The sequence below is a fragment of the Pimephales promelas genome, chromosome 14 (assembly GCF_988280905.1).
Source record: "Pimephales promelas chromosome 14, fPimPro1.hap1.1, whole genome shotgun sequence".
Taxonomy (NCBI): Eukaryota; Metazoa; Chordata; class Actinopteri; order Cypriniformes; family Leuciscidae; genus Pimephales; species Pimephales promelas.
The window spans coordinates 23,892,825-23,912,143 of NC_142782.1; the positions used below are offsets into that span (position 1 = coordinate 23,892,825).

The 19,319-nt window shown below is 34.5% G+C and overlaps 3 protein-coding genes across 6 annotated transcripts in view; 1 reads left to right on the plus strand and 2 right to left on the minus strand.

Annotated features, from left to right (window-relative positions):
* Positions 1-19,319, plus strand: part of cep104 (centrosomal protein 104) — a 58,331-nt gene that overhangs the window by 2,589 nt on the left and 36,423 nt on the right. The window lies entirely within an intron of this gene.
* LOC120469209 (tumor necrosis factor receptor superfamily member 14) lies at positions 1,399-10,081 on the minus strand. Its single transcript, XM_089119657.1, has 12 exons — positions 9,913-10,081; positions 7,727-7,852; positions 7,455-7,607; positions 5,105-5,106; positions 3,705-3,744; positions 3,273-3,398; positions 2,967-3,122; positions 2,722-2,809; positions 2,449-2,630; positions 2,169-2,185; positions 2,002-2,041; positions 1,399-1,844 (listed from the first exon to the last, which is right to left on the minus strand). Exons 1-12 carry the CDS (start codon positions 10,034-10,036, stop codon positions 1,702-1,704), a joined length of 1,197 nt encoding a protein of 398 aa, XP_088975783.1. The 5' UTR covers positions 10,037-10,081; the 3' UTR covers positions 1,399-1,701.
* mad2l2 (mitotic arrest deficient 2 like 2) lies at positions 10,827-17,447 on the minus strand. Of its 2 annotated transcripts, XR_016146525.1 has the most exons (9): positions 17,116-17,447; positions 16,907-17,025; positions 16,716-16,787; positions 16,482-16,582; positions 16,304-16,398; positions 16,120-16,193; positions 14,620-14,712; positions 13,910-14,308; positions 10,827-10,934 (listed from the first exon to the last, which is right to left on the minus strand). XR_016146525.1 is itself a non-coding variant. In XM_039658058.2 (8 exons), the coding sequence occupies exons 1-8, from the start codon at positions 17,153-17,155 to the stop codon at positions 14,270-14,272; spliced, it is 633 nt and encodes a 210-aa protein (XP_039513992.2). In that variant the 5' UTR covers positions 17,156-17,447; the 3' UTR covers positions 13,639-14,269. The 2 variants fall into 2 exon arrangements, 1 of the variants encoding a protein (XP_039513992.2); XM_039658058.2 differs by lacking the exon at positions 10,827-10,934 and having other exon boundaries at positions 13,639-14,308.

Genomic DNA, 19,319 nt, shown 5'->3' on the forward strand with positions numbered 1-19,319 from the left:
TTTTTAGCGCAAGTCCATAACACAAGTCCATAACACACGGGAAACTTTTCTGGTGTTCACACCAACGTTTCACTGTCTTCAATATTTCAATGTTAAAAATAATTCAGTTCGTGTTTGGTATTGAAGATTTTTAGTTACACAACGTACAAAAATGTAGCAATTCATTAATGTGGCTGAAAGAGCTCACGCGTGTAGGCTGGCCAATAGAGGTCGACGTCGGGTCAGTCACATAAAATGTTTTCTCCACAATAAGAAAACTATCGCAGCAACGTTCCAAAGCGGGCGTATGTAAATGTCTGCTTTTGCGCTCTTTTTACGCGTTTTTCGCGTGCTGCGGAATTCGGCAAAAGTTTAATTTATCAGCTGGCTCCGATGGTCACTAAGATGGGACGCAATGAAAACCCTGTGGTCGTTGTGGTTTCCCCTTTGGTTGCATTCATGGAGGACCAAGTAAAAGAAGCAACACTCGTTATTTTACTAAGTTAGTAAAAGTTAAGTTCTGTTGCCAACTAGCGTGCTTAAATACATCACTTACTGCGTTGCTCTGATTGGTTGTAGGTCTATCCAATTGAGTGCATTTATAAAAGTGAAAACGTTAAAAGTAGCCTAGCCTTGCATAGTAAAAACGTGTAATATTGAGTTTATAGGCTACATGTAAAAACACAAACCAACACATTCTCAAAAGATTGTCTCATTTCTTCAGGAATTTAAATCTCAACGGTTTCACAACCAGAAGTTGCGCAATGTTGTAGCATGATTCTTACTGAGTGATGACTGACCACAGCAAGAAGTATGTCTGAACGATCTAATGTGAACCGTCGTATACATATCTGCTGCAAATACAACGTAACCAAATAGAGAAATGTCCTGCATATAGCCCAATGCGCTGCAACTGAAGAAAACATGCAAGTAGAAAAAACACTAGCAAATTAAGAAAACATTTTCAGTTTGACAACACAAGTAGCACAGACCACAATAGAAATGTTTCAAGGAGAACCCAACAAGTTCTGAACCTGGCTGGGACATGCTTCCCTGATAGTACAAGTACAGAGACGTCTATTTGATGTCTGCATTTACATCTGCAAGATGTTTTTTTAAAATGTTTGCTAATTTGCAATATGTCTCTAAGACATCGTCTATCAGATGTTAAATAGACATTTAGAAAATTTCTTTAAGATATGTATGGAAAACTGCTTGTTGATGTTTGTACACAACAGATATTTTCCTGATTAAACGCTCTTTAGCAGACATCTTTAAGCCAAAGTGATAAATGTGGTAAAAGGGGTTTGTGTAGCCAAAGGCGGAGCCTGAGGTGGGACCTAATTCCAAATGTGTTTTTTTTTTCTTCTTCAAATTCAAACCACTATCAATTACAAATACAATCAGAATGAACTGATATAGAACACTGACATTTTATTATAACAAAAGTAACTGCTGAGGAGTTCATGAAAAAAAACCCCACACGTATGAATTGTAAGTGAGCATTCATTAGTGTTTTAAAATTATTTAATAATGCAAAATTAATACATTTAAGTAATTAATAAAAAATAATTGTGCAAAAGTAACTAAAAAAGTGTTATCACAGTTTTGTAATATTCCTCATGTTCATAGTTGCAACACTGGTATTGTCACTTTTTTTCTGAGGCTTGTTGGCACAGCATAAGCAGAGCTGTCACTGGTCAAATAGGTTCTTCAGTTTGTTTAAAGGACAGTTTGTGGCTCTGTCTGCTGGACTTCAGGCATGACAAATTCTTTAGAGAATGAGAAGACAAGTCTGGAAACTGTAGTCACGTATTTAGGACTTGTTCTTCCAAACGGACTGTCATTTATCCTGCCACCAACAACTGAAACCACAGTGAAGGAAAGCATCATGTTTCAGCTTGTACAAGCACAAAAAATGTAGTGCATTGCTTTCTCATGGCTATAGAAGGATATGTCACTGAAGTTTCTCCTATATGTACAGTACATGAGGTGTGTTGTATCTGTAATTTATACTCTTACCTTTTATGCTGGCTTTTCCAGTTAAATCATTTCCTGTCTCCTTTAACAAAAAAATAAAAAAAATAAAAATAATAATAAACATACATTTTGTTATATAAAACATATAAGATATATTTGCTGTATTTTTTCTATTTAATGTTAAAAAAATAAATAAACGTTCAGTATACCTGTATTCCTGTATGAACTGAATGAAGACAAATTAGTAATTTAATCAATATTGTATTTCTCACTACATTACCGGTGCAATCTTTTTATTGTAGGAAATATACAGTATAGTGAATATGAATGATTGTCAAAATTATTATGAAAGTTACAGTATCTGTTCTACTGTAGGCCTATATTACATGTATAATTTGGTTGATTTTGCATAGAAAAGTCATTACTAAAACAACTATATATAAATCTCACACTACACAAATGTTCTGAAAAAATTTGAATAAAGCTTACCTGAATGTTTAGAATATTTCTTCTTTCGAAAACAAATAATTGTAAAAACACTTCCTGTAATTATTAATAAAGGAACTATAACACCAAAAGCAATGGCTGTTGAACCAGTCAGGGGATTTCCACATTCACTGTCAGATGATTCAGTTCCTGGATTTGTTTCAGTAAGTCCCAAGGCATCACATCTGTGAATGATATTGATGACCAAATGTGTTTGAAAATTATGAGATTATGAGATATGAAATGCACATACCAACAGCATACGTGAGCACTCACTTAGTGTGTGGTAAACAGGACAATAAAGATCCGTTTGAATATGTGTCGCCTGAGCAGTCAGCACACACCGTATCTGTGGAGCCAGTACCTAAAAGACAATGGACATATAGTTGGCTCCTTAAAAGGTTACTATTTTTTTAAAAAGAACAAGCTCCGTTTCCTTAACTGCAACTAATGCACCACAGATAACAATAAACAGCATTTCATGTGCTGCCCATGTATATTTATATACTTTTATTATTTACCTGCTTGTTTGATATATTGTCCAGGTCTGCATTCAGAGTGTTGCACAGCGGATCTACAACTGTCTTTATTTCTATCAATGCAGTAGAATCTTTCCAGTGGCCCACAAACAGTATCTGACGACCGAGTACATGCTTTATTCACTCGTACCCCTCTGTCTAGGATAGAAACGAGGCAGCAGAAACCATATTACATAAGTTACTGTTAGGAACAGATACAGCTGAGTAACTAGCTAGCATCGCTAGCATGAATAAAATCTATAACAACTTTTTCATTTTCTGATGAACAAATATAGAGGAAACACTTACTTGCATCACACACAGTACAAGTAAAGCATTTTGTTAAGCCATTGGGTTCATCTGTGTAAGTGAATTCAGGGCATGGGATGCATGTTGTGCTGGTGTCATCTGTGCAGTGCCAAACAACACAGTTTCCTAAAAAGCAGAAAATAAAATGTGTCAACTTTGCCAATGTGATGCAAAATGCATTGTCATAGAATGGATTTTGTCATTTTTAATTTTATTGCTTTTATGTAGGAAAATCGCCACTACTGAAGTTATATTTATTTAACACACTTATAGTAAAAAAGCATAAAAATAAAAACAAAGTGTGTAATATGTAAACTATATATATATATATATATATATATATATGTATGTGTGTGTGTGTGTGTGTGTGTGTGTGTGTGTGTGTGTAAAATATGTAAACTATATGGTATAACTTTTTATTAGCAGTCTTACCAGGAGCACACATCGGGCAGCATTGCCCACCTATCTCATACTCGGCATGAGCACATCGACAAAAGCAAAGATCATAGTTGAGTGGAACTATAACTGTAATGAGAAGAGTAATCCTTAAAGTGAACATGTCACATCAATCTCAGTGGAGTCCAATCAGTTAATGTGAGCATTAAGGAAACATTTCCTCAGCCTTCACATTAGCTGTGCCATTATTGACAGATTTTGTTGAAAACAGGTAGACAAAATGACAGTAGTTCAAAAATCAGATCTTGTGCAGGTTGTAGCCTATTTCCACAAGCATCTTGCAGACATCCATTATTAGGCAAACAAACTGGAAAAAGAAAGAAGAAAAGAAAGACAGAAAAGAATCAGCTCACTGTGAACTTTCTTGCCTATAGGCCTACATTTGGGCGTTTCGACAAATAAAGACACTTTTGTCTTGAGAATAGAAATAAATATCTGAAAACCCCCACATTTCACACACTCATTCATTTACTTAATTGTCTGCTGTGAAGCTGCATCAAATTCCAACATTTATAATATTTTCCCTAAACATCAAACATTTTTGTCATATCCACTAAATAAATAGAAAATATAGACTATTAGCCTATTTAATAGAATTTTGTGATGGAAATAATTGTTGCAAAATTGACATTTTTAAATATTTTGAGAGTAGAACTTGTTGACTATTTGTTTTGCTCCTAAATGAAAGGGAAACACATGTTTTTTGTGTTTTGTTTTCATATAGAGATATGGAATAAATACACATTCATATTTTAATATCATGGATATTGAAAGTCCAATTCTTAAGTTAATCACCAAATCAATATTTTTTTTTTTATAAAACTGCACATAAAAAACATTTAAAAATGAACCTATGAAAACAAGTGGGAGGAGCAAAAGGAGGAAACTAGCATACTTTCACTTTAATCAACATTTGAACAAAATTTAGAAACAACAGGTAGGGTCAAAGCGACTATAAAGGAATATAAAGGAAGGCATTTAGGCTATATAAATTGGTAATTTGTCGACTGTTTTAAAATACTGACAACAAAGGCCTTTTGTTTTGTTGCCATGGTTTTTAGTAGGCTAGGGTGGAGTTTAAAATTGCAGATCAACTGCATTTTTTCTTTTTAAATAAACATTAAAAACAACAAAAAACCTGCTGAGGGACTATATAGAGTAGCCTAATTTCACGACACGTCTGGTTCTATTACAAAACACTTATCAGATTCAGACTCACAGACAATGGTTGGTTGTTTTTCTGAAGCGCTCTTTCAGTTATGCATTCCTCAATCCTCTTACAAACTTGTGTAGTTGAGTAAAGTTGGCGATAAATCTACAGATTCGAACTTCTCGGATTAATAACTCGCAAGCTAAGCGTTGTTACTGGCAATCACCTCTTCTTAATCGCCAAGTATTTCGTAGACAAGCAGTCATATGATTTTCATTTTATGCTTCATCGTTTCCTTTCATTCCTTCCCTCGCGTCTCGGCTCCACCCCAAGGACGCGAGGGATAAGAAAAGGAGGATTGAGGAATCGAATAAAAGCTTTTTAAATAGGCTACATTGGAATACTTTATCACTTCACGTATCACTGCTGTCCTGAAGGGGCCGGAGACACACTGGCTGCGTGGCGTGTCCGTTTTTATTTCGGCTAACTTCGGCAGGTTAGAGAGCTTGCATATGGAACGCTAAAAGGCTCACAAAACAAAAAGCGTGTAGGCTACTTTTTTTTTAAATGTATCTGTCCATTATGGACAGTATGTTTAAAAGCCTGTTACTGAAGTCACATTTTCAGTAATGCTGATTGAAATTTCTTTTATATAAAAAAAATATATATCACAGCACCGGTACATTTTTGAAACATTTTCATGTGCAGAATATACAGTTCTGAAGTGCTTGAACATATAGCTGATGAAAATATCTCAGGTGTTGAATTTATGTGGAGTAATGAGGAAGATGGAGATGTAAGAAAAATATCCGTATTTAAAACTTTATAAAGTAAAATACCTTCCGGCCAAACGAATATGTGGATTTGACTTAAATCTAAAGCGCAACTTAAATATGAATATTTTATATTAATATATATATTTTTTATGGATAGATGCACTTTTATGATGGATAGATCCACTTGTATCATGGATAGATGCACTTTTATGGACTTTCAAAACAGAAACAACCATTTACAGCCAATATAAAGCTTGGAAGGGCCAGGACATTGTTTAATATAACTCTATTTGTTTTTGTCTGAGAGAAGAATGTCATATACACCTAGGATGGCTAGAGGCCAGGGTGATTAAATCATGGAATAATTAATATTTTTGCATATTCATAAATCAAACTTCAGAGATGAAAAAACAAAAAAAAAAAACAACAACAGTGAACTGGATTGTTTGAACATCTGCTTGCAAACTTGCGCCAGTTTCAGAGATATGTCATGTGAAAATGTTGTTTTGTTTTGGGAAAGCCTGTTAATTCCCAAGGGCTTGCTGGAAGTTTTGAGATGAGCTATAAAAAAAAACACTAATGAAAAATGAAATCTGTGATGCATGTTGTTTTTTTTTTTAGCTTTGTTTTATATAAATATTTTTTAGGCCAAGAAGTTGTTTCAAACTGTCACTATGGGTAGATCTGGGCACATGTAAATAATGATGACTGAAGATAATCATTAGTCGCTGTAACATTAGCAGTAAGAATATATGGAATTTACAGTATATATTTGCAATACAAGTTTAATCTAAAGAAAACTTGATTGAAGACGTTTCATGGAAAAAAATATATATAAGTGATATAAGTAATTACTATTCAAAGACATTCAATTATTGTGGCAGGCAAGTAACCACTAAATAAAAGTGGCTTCAGAAGTAATACATTTTATTGCCATGTCAAATGGTTGCCTTTTTACACTGCGTTGGGAAACAGTTTAAGGATGCAGGTTCATATCTTGGGGAGAAGTTACACTATATTGATTTTTTGTTTTCTTTACAATAATAACAACAACAATTATGACAAATAACACCACACAGACACACACTATAACCACCGACAACACAATCAGTAAAGGTGTTCTGTTTCTGCACTCAGCATCAGACGTTTGTGTTCCTGACTTGAATGTTATTTTGCCAAGCGATTCACACCTGTTTGAGTGAGGAGCTCAAGTTAAACTATATATTTTCAAAAAGAGCTTGATTTAAAATCAATGTTGTAAAATGATACTTACTTTGTATGTAAATTGCAGAGTGTACCATCTGAATATGAACCAATAGGACAGTCATAACAAACTGTATCACTAAATTCAGTTCCTATAAACACGCAGAGATATAAAGTATTTAAGTTTCAACTCCATAGTAATAAAGTAAGGGACAGGTCTCACGTTAGCTAGTGCGATCATAATTCAGTACAGTGTCTGGCACACACAAAATTTATCATCACATGACCAACTAATAATCTACTTCATCATAATTCAATAGATTTTTTCAGTTGGTTTTGTCAGGTGCTGCTATTGTCAAAAGCAAACAATATGTCTGTCATGAGGATCTGTAGTAAATCTACATTCATAGTAAACAGTTTCTCTGTTCCATGTGCGATGAAAAGTTGTAAAGCTAATTTGGAATAACATGCAAATGTCCATTTTTACAATTATTTGACATAAATGCAAGCAGAGTTATTGTTCTCAGATGTAATCTCGGCCTGTCAGTTTTTGGGGATGTACTGTATAATAAAGCACCTATTTGAATGAATACTGACCAGTTTGGTTGACGTATTTTCCAGGTGAGCAGGTTGAATGTTTCATAGCCTTTGGACAGCTTAAGTGCATTTCTATACAGTAATAACCTGGCATGGGTTCACACACTGTATTTGATATTAATGTACATGCCTGCTTTACTCTCAGACCATTACCTTTGACAAGAAAGGAAACAAATGAGTCAGAGTTGTAGTAAACCTGCAATGGCAAGTCATCTGGAAAAAAAGATGATTTGAAAAAATGACTCCCTAAATGAGAAAGTAATTTTACTCACTTGGATCACAGATTGAACATGGCAGACATTTGGTCAATCCATTAGGACTGTTAGTATAGGTCATCACATGACATGAATCACATGTTGTGCTTGTGTACCGATCGCAATGCGTATGAACTCGCTTTCCTAGAAAAAAAATCCAACACATTCATTAATGATACAAGTCTTAAATGCAAATAATTATATTTTAAAAACATTTTTGAATATACAAATACGAAATGTATACATTTAAACAAGAAACTAAACTGCCAGTAGGTGGCGTGAGTCAGTTAATGAGTGAGTAATTGAGTCTTTCACTATTCAGTAGTAACAAAACTCCACTGCCTCGAGATAAATCGCAATAGTTCTGCTCTGATCTTTGTTCGGAACTATTTTCGTTGGTAAAACAGAATAAACAGTCAATATTGTATCTAAAATATCAGTAGGCTAGGCTAATTTAATATCAACCATAGCCTACTTGTTTAATGAGCTAAAATCAATGAAACATTTGCAATTGTGAGAATATTAGGGAAATAGATATATGTTATAATAATATTAATAAAAACAAACTCAGCATTTAGAAGTTATATGTCAGTATAGCCTACTTTTCTTCTGTGAGCTTCTTCCAATATTATGTGTGCTGCTACACTCATTCGTTTTGATTTTTCCACTTCAGTCTCTCACAGCCTCAACAGAGTTACCAGAAATTAATTATCGCTGTTTATGTAATAAATTCATAATCATTATTGATGTTTCACTGGTTATTTGACTGTTTAATAATCAACCATATTATATATATTTTTTCTTATACCTATTTTCTTGGACTGCATGAAAGTGTATTTATTTAAGCTCTGCTTGTCCTGTAGATGTCACTGCGTTCTGCTGGTCACCTTACTACAGGGGTTGGACAATGAAACTGAAACACCTGGTCTTACAACACAATAATTTGTTAGAATGGTAAGGGCCTCATTTTGCATCCAAATACAGCACCAATTGACAGATAGAAGTCCTTCACAGTGACCAGAGGGATTATGAGCCGTTCCTCTTCCAGAACAGTTTCCAGGTCACTATATGATGCTGGTGGACTCGCTCCTCCAAAACACCTCAATAATATTCAGATCTGGTGACTGTGCAGACCATGGGAGATGTTCAACGTCACTTTCATCTTCATCAAACCCTTCTGTCACAAGTCTTGCTGTGTGTGTTGGTGCATGATCATGCTGATACACGGTTTGAGCATCAGGTGCTCATGATCCTCCAGAAGGGTTTGGTAGTCCTCGGCAGTGTCGTGTCCATCAAATACAATCAGGATTGTCATGATATTGGAGCTCAAACCATCACTGATCCACCCGTGCTTCACTCTGAAGATTGGCCGCCAGGCATATAGATGTGAAACCTCCAACATTGGCCAGTGTTTCAGTTTCATTGTCCAACCCCTGTAGACTTGTGAATTCTTAAATCAGAGCTGAACAGAATGGAAGTGATAAATCTGTATCAAAATCCAGCCCTACTGGAGTCATGTTGTGTGTACATGCATTGCTACATAATGCAATGATGCAGGCTAACACACTCAAAATACATAAAAATGTCAAAATAGATCAGGTCTATTGTGATATTTGGATTGTACTCTTATATTTAACCCAGCCATGTTCATGGAAGCCCGTGAACAGTACACATTTTGGAAGTTTCTCTTGTCTGAAACCGGTCTATACTTATTCTAAGCTGATGAAGCTTAGAATCAGGTGTTTTTGATTAGGGAGACAAAATGTGTACTTTAGGGGAGCTTCCTGGAAAATGTTTGGGAACCAATGACATATAGATTTTGAAGTCTAGGTCAAATAACTAAAACAATATTTGATATAAAGGGGTCATATTATGAAAATTCGAATTTCTGGTGACATGGTGAAATAAATAGATATAAATAGAATTCACAACAACTTTATTATGACCATGCCAGATGAATGGAAAGTACCCCACATGTGCAGTTTCTGCCAATGGGACTGCACCTGCTTGCTTTATATAGCACACTGAAATACCAGTGTCTGGCTATAATCTGATCAGTCAAATGTTAAAGATTGTTCATGAGCATAATTGAGATGGTGGGTTCATTAGTACTGTTGAGACAGTTTAAATCCTGATAAATCATATGACCCCTTTAAGTATGTGACTTCATCTTCATCTGTTGTGGTGATAAGATTAAGACTTACCTGGATCACACATTGGACAACACTCTCCATTAATTTCATATTCTGCATTATTACAAGTTGCCATGGAAAGCATGATTTTCATGATGAATGATAGTAATGTTGAGAGATTATAGTATATGCACATTTTGGGGGACTAATAAAATCATCATCACTGGAACAGAGGTCATCATTTTGTCTCATGGAACTGAAAAAGAGATTTGTGTTATATGCCTTTCAGAAAAATTGTGAAATTGTGCCAGACCCTAACATCTCCCCAGTGTTCAATTATGTCTTCAATTTGCCAATAGTGCCTTTGTCTCAATATACCCACTTGTCATCTCTTTTAAATCCATTTTAAATTATGGGTCTCAAAACATTATACTTACATGAATGAACTAGCATATTTTGTGACTCTGGATCACAAAATCCTTCACAAGTTGGTATATTTGTGCCAATAACCAATAATACATGGCTCAATTTTCGATTTTTCTTTTTTTACCAAAAAATCATTAGGATTTTACTAAAGAACATGTTCCATGAAGATGTTTTGCAAATTTCTTATGGTAAATATATTTAAAAAATATTTTTTTGAGCATATATATACCTAGCTGTAAAGTGTATCGCTGCCAAATATTATCCTACTTTCCTAACAAACCATACATTAATGGAAAAATTATTTATTTAACTTTTCCATGATGTATAAATCTCAATTTTAAAAAAAAATGACCCTTGTGACTGGTTTTGTGGTCCAGGATCACATATCACATGTCAACTCAGAAAGACAGAGGGAATGACAATTGAATTTACAAATTGCCCATCTCTCATATTGTTACATGTACAAACAGAGCGTTTTTCGTTCAGTCCCTGTGACCTAGCTTTCCCCACACTCTGTCTAATTAGCAATGCCATTCACTTATGCCCAGTTTATCACTTACCTTATAGTTCATTTGGTTCAGTGGTGTCCTGTTAGTTACTGTCATTGTGTTCATTTACCCTAGCTTGTCTCTTTGTCTTGCATGTGGGTGATTTACTGATGACAAATTCTTAAGTGGAAGGAAATTAATAGAAATGAATCAAATGAGTCATTTAAATGCCAGATGAATCATAAAGTAATCTCACAGGTAAAACTCCCACATTTAGACCAAACTGAAAAAAAGTGTACAAAAAAGTGTTAAAGGGACCAAAAGGCTTAACCCTTAAAGCTACACCGTGTGATTTTTACCCCCATCTAGCAGTGTAAAGATATATGACCATTCAGTGAATAGTTTCTGTTCCTCTCAATTCCGATTTCGTTTTAACTCCTACGGTGGCAAATGTAGTCCAATTCCAGTTCCAGTTCGACTTTTCAGTTCGACTTTCCAGTTCGACTTTCAGTTCGAGCTCGTCCATGAGTGTTAACTCAAACGTAAACGCGAAAGGGGAAGCTTGAATTAACGGGTATGTCCCTCTTTGGCTAATGTACTTTCAAGATGAAGGGTCAACATGGCGACCGACATTAGAACCCCTTACCCGTATGTATTTTCAATGGCATATTATACACTCACGAGAATACATTATTACTTGAACGAAATAAATATCCATTAATGAGCACATATATTTTTGAAAGAACTAAGTGTTTTTAGCTAAGAATAAACTAAAAGAGTTACACAGTGTAGCTTTAAGGCTTAACCTTGTTTGTATTTACATTTCAATCGGGATCGCTGTCAAAAATTAATTAGCTGGTGATGAACATCTTTCAGTCTACACCTAAACCTGAAATTTAAAACAAGCTCCACTTCAGTTCAACAATGAACTGATTTCTGTAACCATTTAAATATGTAGGTTGATAATTATCATTGTTATTTTCGAACAACAAATTTCAGTAGACCGGGAAGATTTTAAAACGTGCAGTTCATTCATAAATCTGTACGATCTTTCCCTCTTGCTGTGGAAATACAAACCAGAAGACAGAACACAACGAGCGCATGAACCACTCAAATTATTTTTTAATTTTTTTATGATGTGAGTGTGGGGTGTGTTGCGGTGGGTGTGGATGTGGGTTGTAGGGTGTGTGATGTGAGTGTGTGGGGCGTGTGTGGGGTGTGTGTGAGTGATGTGTGAGTGTGTTTCTGTGTATGTATCTGTATGTATAATTAGGCAGACAGTTATGTATTGTGTATTGCCATTTAGATACAATGTGTTATCCCACCGGTCACTATTGTTACCGTTGACATGTTTGTGAGTTCTATGAACACATTAAACAAAGTTGAGTAATTGCAAATGCATATCAATACTAGACACCTTGAACATGATGTGTAACAAAAATCTATGTCATCTTTATGTTAACATACTTTACTAATCTTTTATTTGGGAGCTTTCTTGTTGCCATCGTCTTCTCTTGGCACAAACAGGAAATAAACAGCTTTGCAGGTGACTATTTACAGTAAACATGTGACTGCACATATTTCATTGAGACCCTTTATTATTTCAATATCTGCTGGAAATGCATTGATAGATTATCATTATTCAGTAACATTTTTATAGCCTTAGAAATGAAACTTTTTTGGGGGGATTAAATGGGTTAATGTAGAAACCAAATTTAATTTAGCTCACGAAACTGGAACAACCACTTTCTCTTCTACTTTTTTTTAACACAGCTCTACTAAATGAACTGGAAGTTCTTTTTTTTTCTTTTTTTTTGTGAAATTTATTTACCGTTCTCTATTTGAATTGAAGATTTGTGTGTGTATTAAATCTACAATTACAGTCCGAATTTAAAGGATCCATCTATGCATTGACAAAATATTTAAATTCATTTAAATTCCATAGCTTAAATCAGCAATGTCTCAAAATAATAATTGGCTGGGATTCAGCATGTCACCAGATTTTGTTTTATAACCTAATGTCATTTTCATACATAAAATATATGAATATAAAATGTTTTGCTTTTCTGCAAAATAGTTGTGGATGCTGAGTTAAATTTGATTTTAAAATGAACAGCATTCACCAGGTTAAACAAAATGATTAGAACCGTATAATCACCTAAACTTAAAACAAATATGGTTTTATATTTAGCCTTTTTAGATTCTTAATGACTATTTAAACATCCACATCAGTTTTAAAAAACATCCAATCAGGCGCAATCAGAATGTGTTCAGGTTTGGAAAATTAAGTAATAAGAACTGGGAACAATGACAGCATACCCTTACTTTAACTAATTTGGAGTTAACTAATTTAAAAGTGTTGATGAACAACAGCTGTAGAAGTGAATTGAACCAACCACATAATGATGATAGGGCAAGTGATAGTATGAAAGGATCACAGAATAATATTACGGCTTCCTACACATTTTCCATTTCAAAAATCTACATTTTTTTCATACCATATTTAACATGAATGGTTCATAGAGTTTTATTTTCAGCATTATATTTGGTACATAGGATAGTTATCTGCAAATATTATTTTCTCAGGTTTTATTCATTGGTTTCCTCAAAATGATAACATGGCTATTGTGCTTATACGATGATTAAAAAAAACTAAAACTGCATATATTTACCTCTGAGTCTGATGCATTAGTTTTATCTTATAATCTTGGTTTGATGTTGAATGATCCCCAAACAGCAAAGTTCAGTCTCTGATTAAGGTGATCGTTTGTTCCTTTATATCTTGCTGGCTTGAATAGCGAAATTCTAAATTCCCTTGAATTTATTCAATTGTGTTTGACAATCACTAAAGGATCACTAAACCTTTGTCATAAAAACACTCTGCTTGTATGATCAATTTATTTTAATCAAAATCTAATAAAAAAACAAACATCTCATTTGTATACATTTATTCCTCTCACTTAGCAAAATGAAGATGTTACGCTGCGTAGTTTCAAAACTGTTTAAGTCTCATACTTTCCTGTAGCTTTAAATACTGGAGAGTAGCCACAAATCTCAGCAACAATTTCAGCACAATGACAAATCTTGAGCAGAAAGTGATAAAAATGAAACAGGTAAAAGATAAAGATATACTGATAAACATTAATTCTACTTACTTAAAAAGTTGTAAAGCCGAGCTCAATACATTTCCTGTGTTAGAGAAATACAAATACTTAACCACTTCCTGTAGAAAGAGAAACTGAATTGGCTTTATGCACAGCTGCACTACTTCCTGAATTTCAGCCAGCTCCCTGTTTCCTATCTGCCATTATTGGACGAACTTGATTAATTCAGGTGTCCCTGATTATTGTTGCCTTGCTACTGAGGTCAGGCACACCTGAATTAATCAATTTGTCCAATAATGGCAGACAGGAAACAAGGAGCTGGCAGAAGTTCAGGAAGTAGTGGAGCTGGGCATAAAGCCAATTGACTGAATTAAACTGAACAGAATCATTAATCAACTCCATTACAGTGCATCATGTTTTCTGTGTTTTTTCTTCAACATATAGTTGCATCTGTTTAGGAAAAGAGAAAAAAACATTTTAAATAATGTTCCAAGACTGTTACTAGTATATACTTTTTTTTCCGAAAACACGTGTTACTTTCTTTTTTACAAGAACATGGTGTTCTGTGTTAATGGAGTAGCTTTGTGACTACTTTGTAGTGCCATTGCTATGACTCAGAAAATAAAATATGGTCAGAAATACTTTTTTTTTTTTTTTTAAGAGTTTAGACACGTGTATTTTTAATTTAATACTATCAGCACAACAATGATCCTAGAGTATTTTTTGCCACCAATGAAATTGGACAGTTGGGAAAGTCTCACCTTGAGAATATCGGAAGTCATTGTTTTTAGAGGAATGAGTTTAGCCTCTTCCATGTGAACTTCCTGCTCATCTGCTACAATCCATGGAAAATCCTGTAAAGCCGATGAGACAAGAATGTGCAGAGAAGACAAACTAGTAGCATCCTACATCAATTTAAAAAAAAAAATCTCCATTTAAAAATTTGACCGCAGTTGGAGCAAAAGAGTTTTTATAAAGATTAGACTTGCACATCATGACCCTGAATGCAAAATGTGCATATCATCAGAGACAATTCTTAAGGCCATTGCACACTGAGTACGAAATTCGCATCCGAAATTTTCGCACGTTAAAAAAAAAATTCAACCTCACGTTATGTCAGTCACGCTTGCAACCCGCCTCCGAAACTTTCGTCCGTCATAAAATTAATCGGATCGGGTTCGATTTTCTGCGTTTTTCGCATCCAGAGCCAGCATTTTGAGAGGTCTTTTGACAATTCAGGGCCGGGGGAGCTCGTCCTCAAATCATTGCACATATGCGCCGTGCTTTCAATTTCGGTTTTCAATTCGATCAAGTGTTTATGTTCTCTTCTCTATATTGGATTATGAAATTAATAAACCTCCCCTTTCAGTCAGATTGAAATTTAGGATCGAAATAAGGTGTGATTGAGCAGCCTATTCGATAACTAATGTATTATTTGGGCACAATATAGTTACACAATACACAATAACAGCCTAGCTGTTCTGTCTGCCCAGCGCTTCCACCGGGCCGCGCGCGGGTGTGTGTGTCCGTCCATACCTGGTCCATACCAGACACACTGCCAGTCTCCGTTCAGAATCGATTGGTTCACGGAAATTGGTGGTCTTGTTTTTAATATGTGGCTCCAGAATCGCTAGCAAAGAATCAAACTGTCCCACTGACATTCTGAGGTAAATTTTGAAAAGCTCAGGATAAATGCGCAACTCCTTAATAAGGAACGCAATTTCAAGATTGGATGGACGTAATATTTTCTCTTTCTTCTCTTTTCAATAAGAGAGAGGGCAAAAATCATCCTCACTGCTTGACGAATCCATTTGGTATTTTTGCGTTTTTTCCCGCAAAGGTTTAATAAATACGCAACGGACTCGGTGTGCAAAGTTTCTGTGCGTGACGAATTTTTAGGCTGACGAACACGAAAATACGCATACGAAAATTTCGTACTCTGTGTGCAATGGCCTTTATAGCTATCTCAATACTATCATTGGACCAAACAGAACATGTCTGGGACAAGGCCTAAGAATTCACATTAGGTTTGCATGAAAGCTTGTTACCACCATGGAATATAAGAAAAATAAAAAAAGGTAATTTTCTATTGTGACTTTTTATCTCACAATTCTGACTTTTATTAACTCCATGGTGCAAACAAGCTAGCATACAATTTGCATGTCAATTTTTGGCTTTCTGGCAAGATTCACTTAGATATCGAGTCTACAGAGTGAGCAAAAGAGAAGTAAAGAAAAGGGAAAAAGGGGGTTTTAACACACCTTGATGACCTGAACTTTTTCCATGTTTCTTGTGGCAGCTTCCCTGGTGTGTACCAGCACTGTGAATGTACATCCTGCGTGGAGAGAAAATAAGCACAGTAATGTAGATCTATTAAAACTTGATTCAATAAATGTAAGGTCATTATCCGGGTAGCTTGGTTTGTGGTGAAGGCTGAGCACTTACCTGGAGGATTGGTGTCTAGAACAGCGTCACACACACTGATTTTTAGAATTACAGCTCTCAGAAGCTGCTCCACATGGGACAGCAGAGTCTCTGAGCTGACATGGAGAAATCATACGTGTATGAAAGACATGCATTGCACAATGTTTGCTTCAAAACCACAGAACCAACTGTCACTCACCTGATGGACAGCAGTGGAGGCTGTGAGATCTCAAACACAAATCTCTCCACTGGATGATGCTCTTTATCCATAATCACCACCACAACCTTCTCAGCCTCATTCTGCACAAACAACACCAAACATGTCTTATCCACTCACTTGTGTTTTGTAAAGATGGAGCAGTTTTATATTAAACCGCTTAACCTGTCCGTATTTCAAATTTATACATTAATCAAAAATGAAATGAAAACTCACCTTCTCTATCAATGGCTTGACACAATGGAGCGTGTCTTGGATGTACTGATTTAAATCAGGATGGCATGACATCTGTCAAATTAAATATAAGTGGTAAAACCATTTCTTCCTTTTAGCACTACTTGTGCTATGTTATAAGATGTCCAAAAAGAGTACATTACAGAGCTATCATCAATCTTAAAAAACCTTACCTGCACAGGAACGTTATATTTCTTCCTTTTCTGAAAGATGCCAGACGGATACACTTCTCTGACATAGAGGATGAGGTGAATGGCCACTTCCAAAAACTCACACAGAATGTCAGCAACAACTGCAAATGACCAATATTATCAGAATACTCACAATGGTGTTATTTTAAAGCTGTACCGTGCAGTAAATTTACAAATTAACTGCAATTTACCTTGTCCAAAATTAAGGTCCTGCCTTGTCAGAGTGGCCATAGTAAAATCTCCAAAATAGATGCAACAACCTTTAACTAACTGATGATAGTCTCACATGTCAACGATCATGCATGGGTCAGAATAGGTGCATTCAGTAATAAATGCGAGTCCTCTGCGAAAGATCCTACTAAAATATTCAGTGCTATAATTTGAAAAATGTCAGTTATCCGTAAATTAACATGAAATAAACAAAGATTTAATAAAACAAGGCAAGATCTCCTAAATGTTATGAATCTTGAAGGATCAAGATGTTTACAATTTTCTTCTGTAATCTGCAGTGGTAGAACAGTTGCGCTATATGGTTTATGTGATTCTGCTGCCACCTACTGGAGTGGATGAACGTGACATAGCACTTTAACCTGCAGAATTGAACAGCGGAGTGATTTTGAGAATCTTTTTTTATTATTCTCACTTTTTTTTGTGAATGAAAGGAATGTATTGCATTCACTTGAAGAAAAACAAATCTGCTCTGTTTTCACTTACTGCATATGAGATTAATATTTAATAATCACAGTATTTCTACGGAAGTGTATTTCATTCAATTGAAGAAAAAAAAAACTCGGTTTTACTGAATTAATGAGTTAATTATCTCAGAATTACGAGATCATTTTTTCTTGGGAAAAAGTTTTTTTTTTTTTTGCTCTTGTTTTTTTCTGAATTAATGACTTGATTATCTCAAAAACTCATTAATTCAGAAAAGCAGAGCAAAAACTTTTTTTCAAAGAAAAATTAACTCATTAATTCAGAAAAACAGTTTTTTTCCTTCAAGTGAATGAAATATGCTTCCGTAGAATATACTAGTGTGATTATTAAATAATATATCTCATATGCAGTAAGTTATGATTATTATTATTACTCAATCTGTTTTTGTTGGATTACATGAATGATTTGTGTTGCATTAACTGAAACTGGGGTGTGCTTGTTAGTTACCAGCATGCTTTGCATATGGCTGAATTTAGAGTGAATAAATGTCTAAATTAAGGGTTATTTTATGTGTTTTTGAGAAAATGAGAAAAGGGGAAGACTTTATAATGCGTAATTGTGTTTAATGTTCAATTACATTGCAATTATTAGTAGCATTTAAATTACAGTGTTACCATTGTGGAAAAGAGTGGAGCATTTGGTTAGGCTGAAAACTTATGTATGACTACAGTATGTTCAGCAAATGCTTTGATTGATAAAGCATGGAAATCATATAATTTCAGATGCTAACATGTGCTATTGGTAGTTAATATAAAAATGTATTAATGTGGCATTAAAATACATTTTATTGCATTGGATGAATGAGCATTGAGAATTTGATTACCTGAATCATGTCAGGAAGCCGTTTTAAATTCACTGACAATATTAAATTAAGCTGTGCCCAACCATAGTAAATAAGTTGAATCAACCTTAGTACATTAAGTTGACCCAACGTAAGTACATTAAATTGAAATAACAAAATCGCATAATGCTGAAATAAAAACATAATTACATGGAAAACCTTTCCATATTTTTCCATACGTTCATTCAAAGAGTTATTTTTTTGAGTGTTGACCGTGATGGTAGTTATTTACATAGTTGGATACATCACAGGATGTTCACAAATGCTGATGAGGACACTCCACGTATAGTGAGGAAAAAAAAAAAACTGGCTCTTATTGGAAACATGAATTATGTCCATAAAGGAAACATTGTATAAGAGTTTCCCAACATATATCAATATTTTTTGGAATGTGTCATTCTGCATCACAGACAAATGCATTACATTTATTTTTTACCTCAATATATTAACCAATTAAATACAAAAAATAAAAAAATAAAAAAATAAATAAATAAAATTCTTCAGTAAAAAAAAAAGAAGTGATCTCACCATCTCATATTCATAAGAACTTAAAGGAGTCGCTAAATATTTTCAGCTTTTATGGCAATATTAAACATTCTTAAATTATTTTGTAAAATTAGTTTACAATGAGGTTCAATTTGTTAACATTATTTAATGCACAGTGTTTATTAATCTACAGTAATATTAATTCCTATTCAAAAATTAAAAGCCAGCAAGACATATGTTAAGAAATTAATAGTTTTAGCAAGTATGCATTGAATTGATTGCTGTTCTGTTGAACTTTTATTCATAAAAGAATCATGACATTTTTTTTCCACAAAAAAAATCTAGCAGCACACC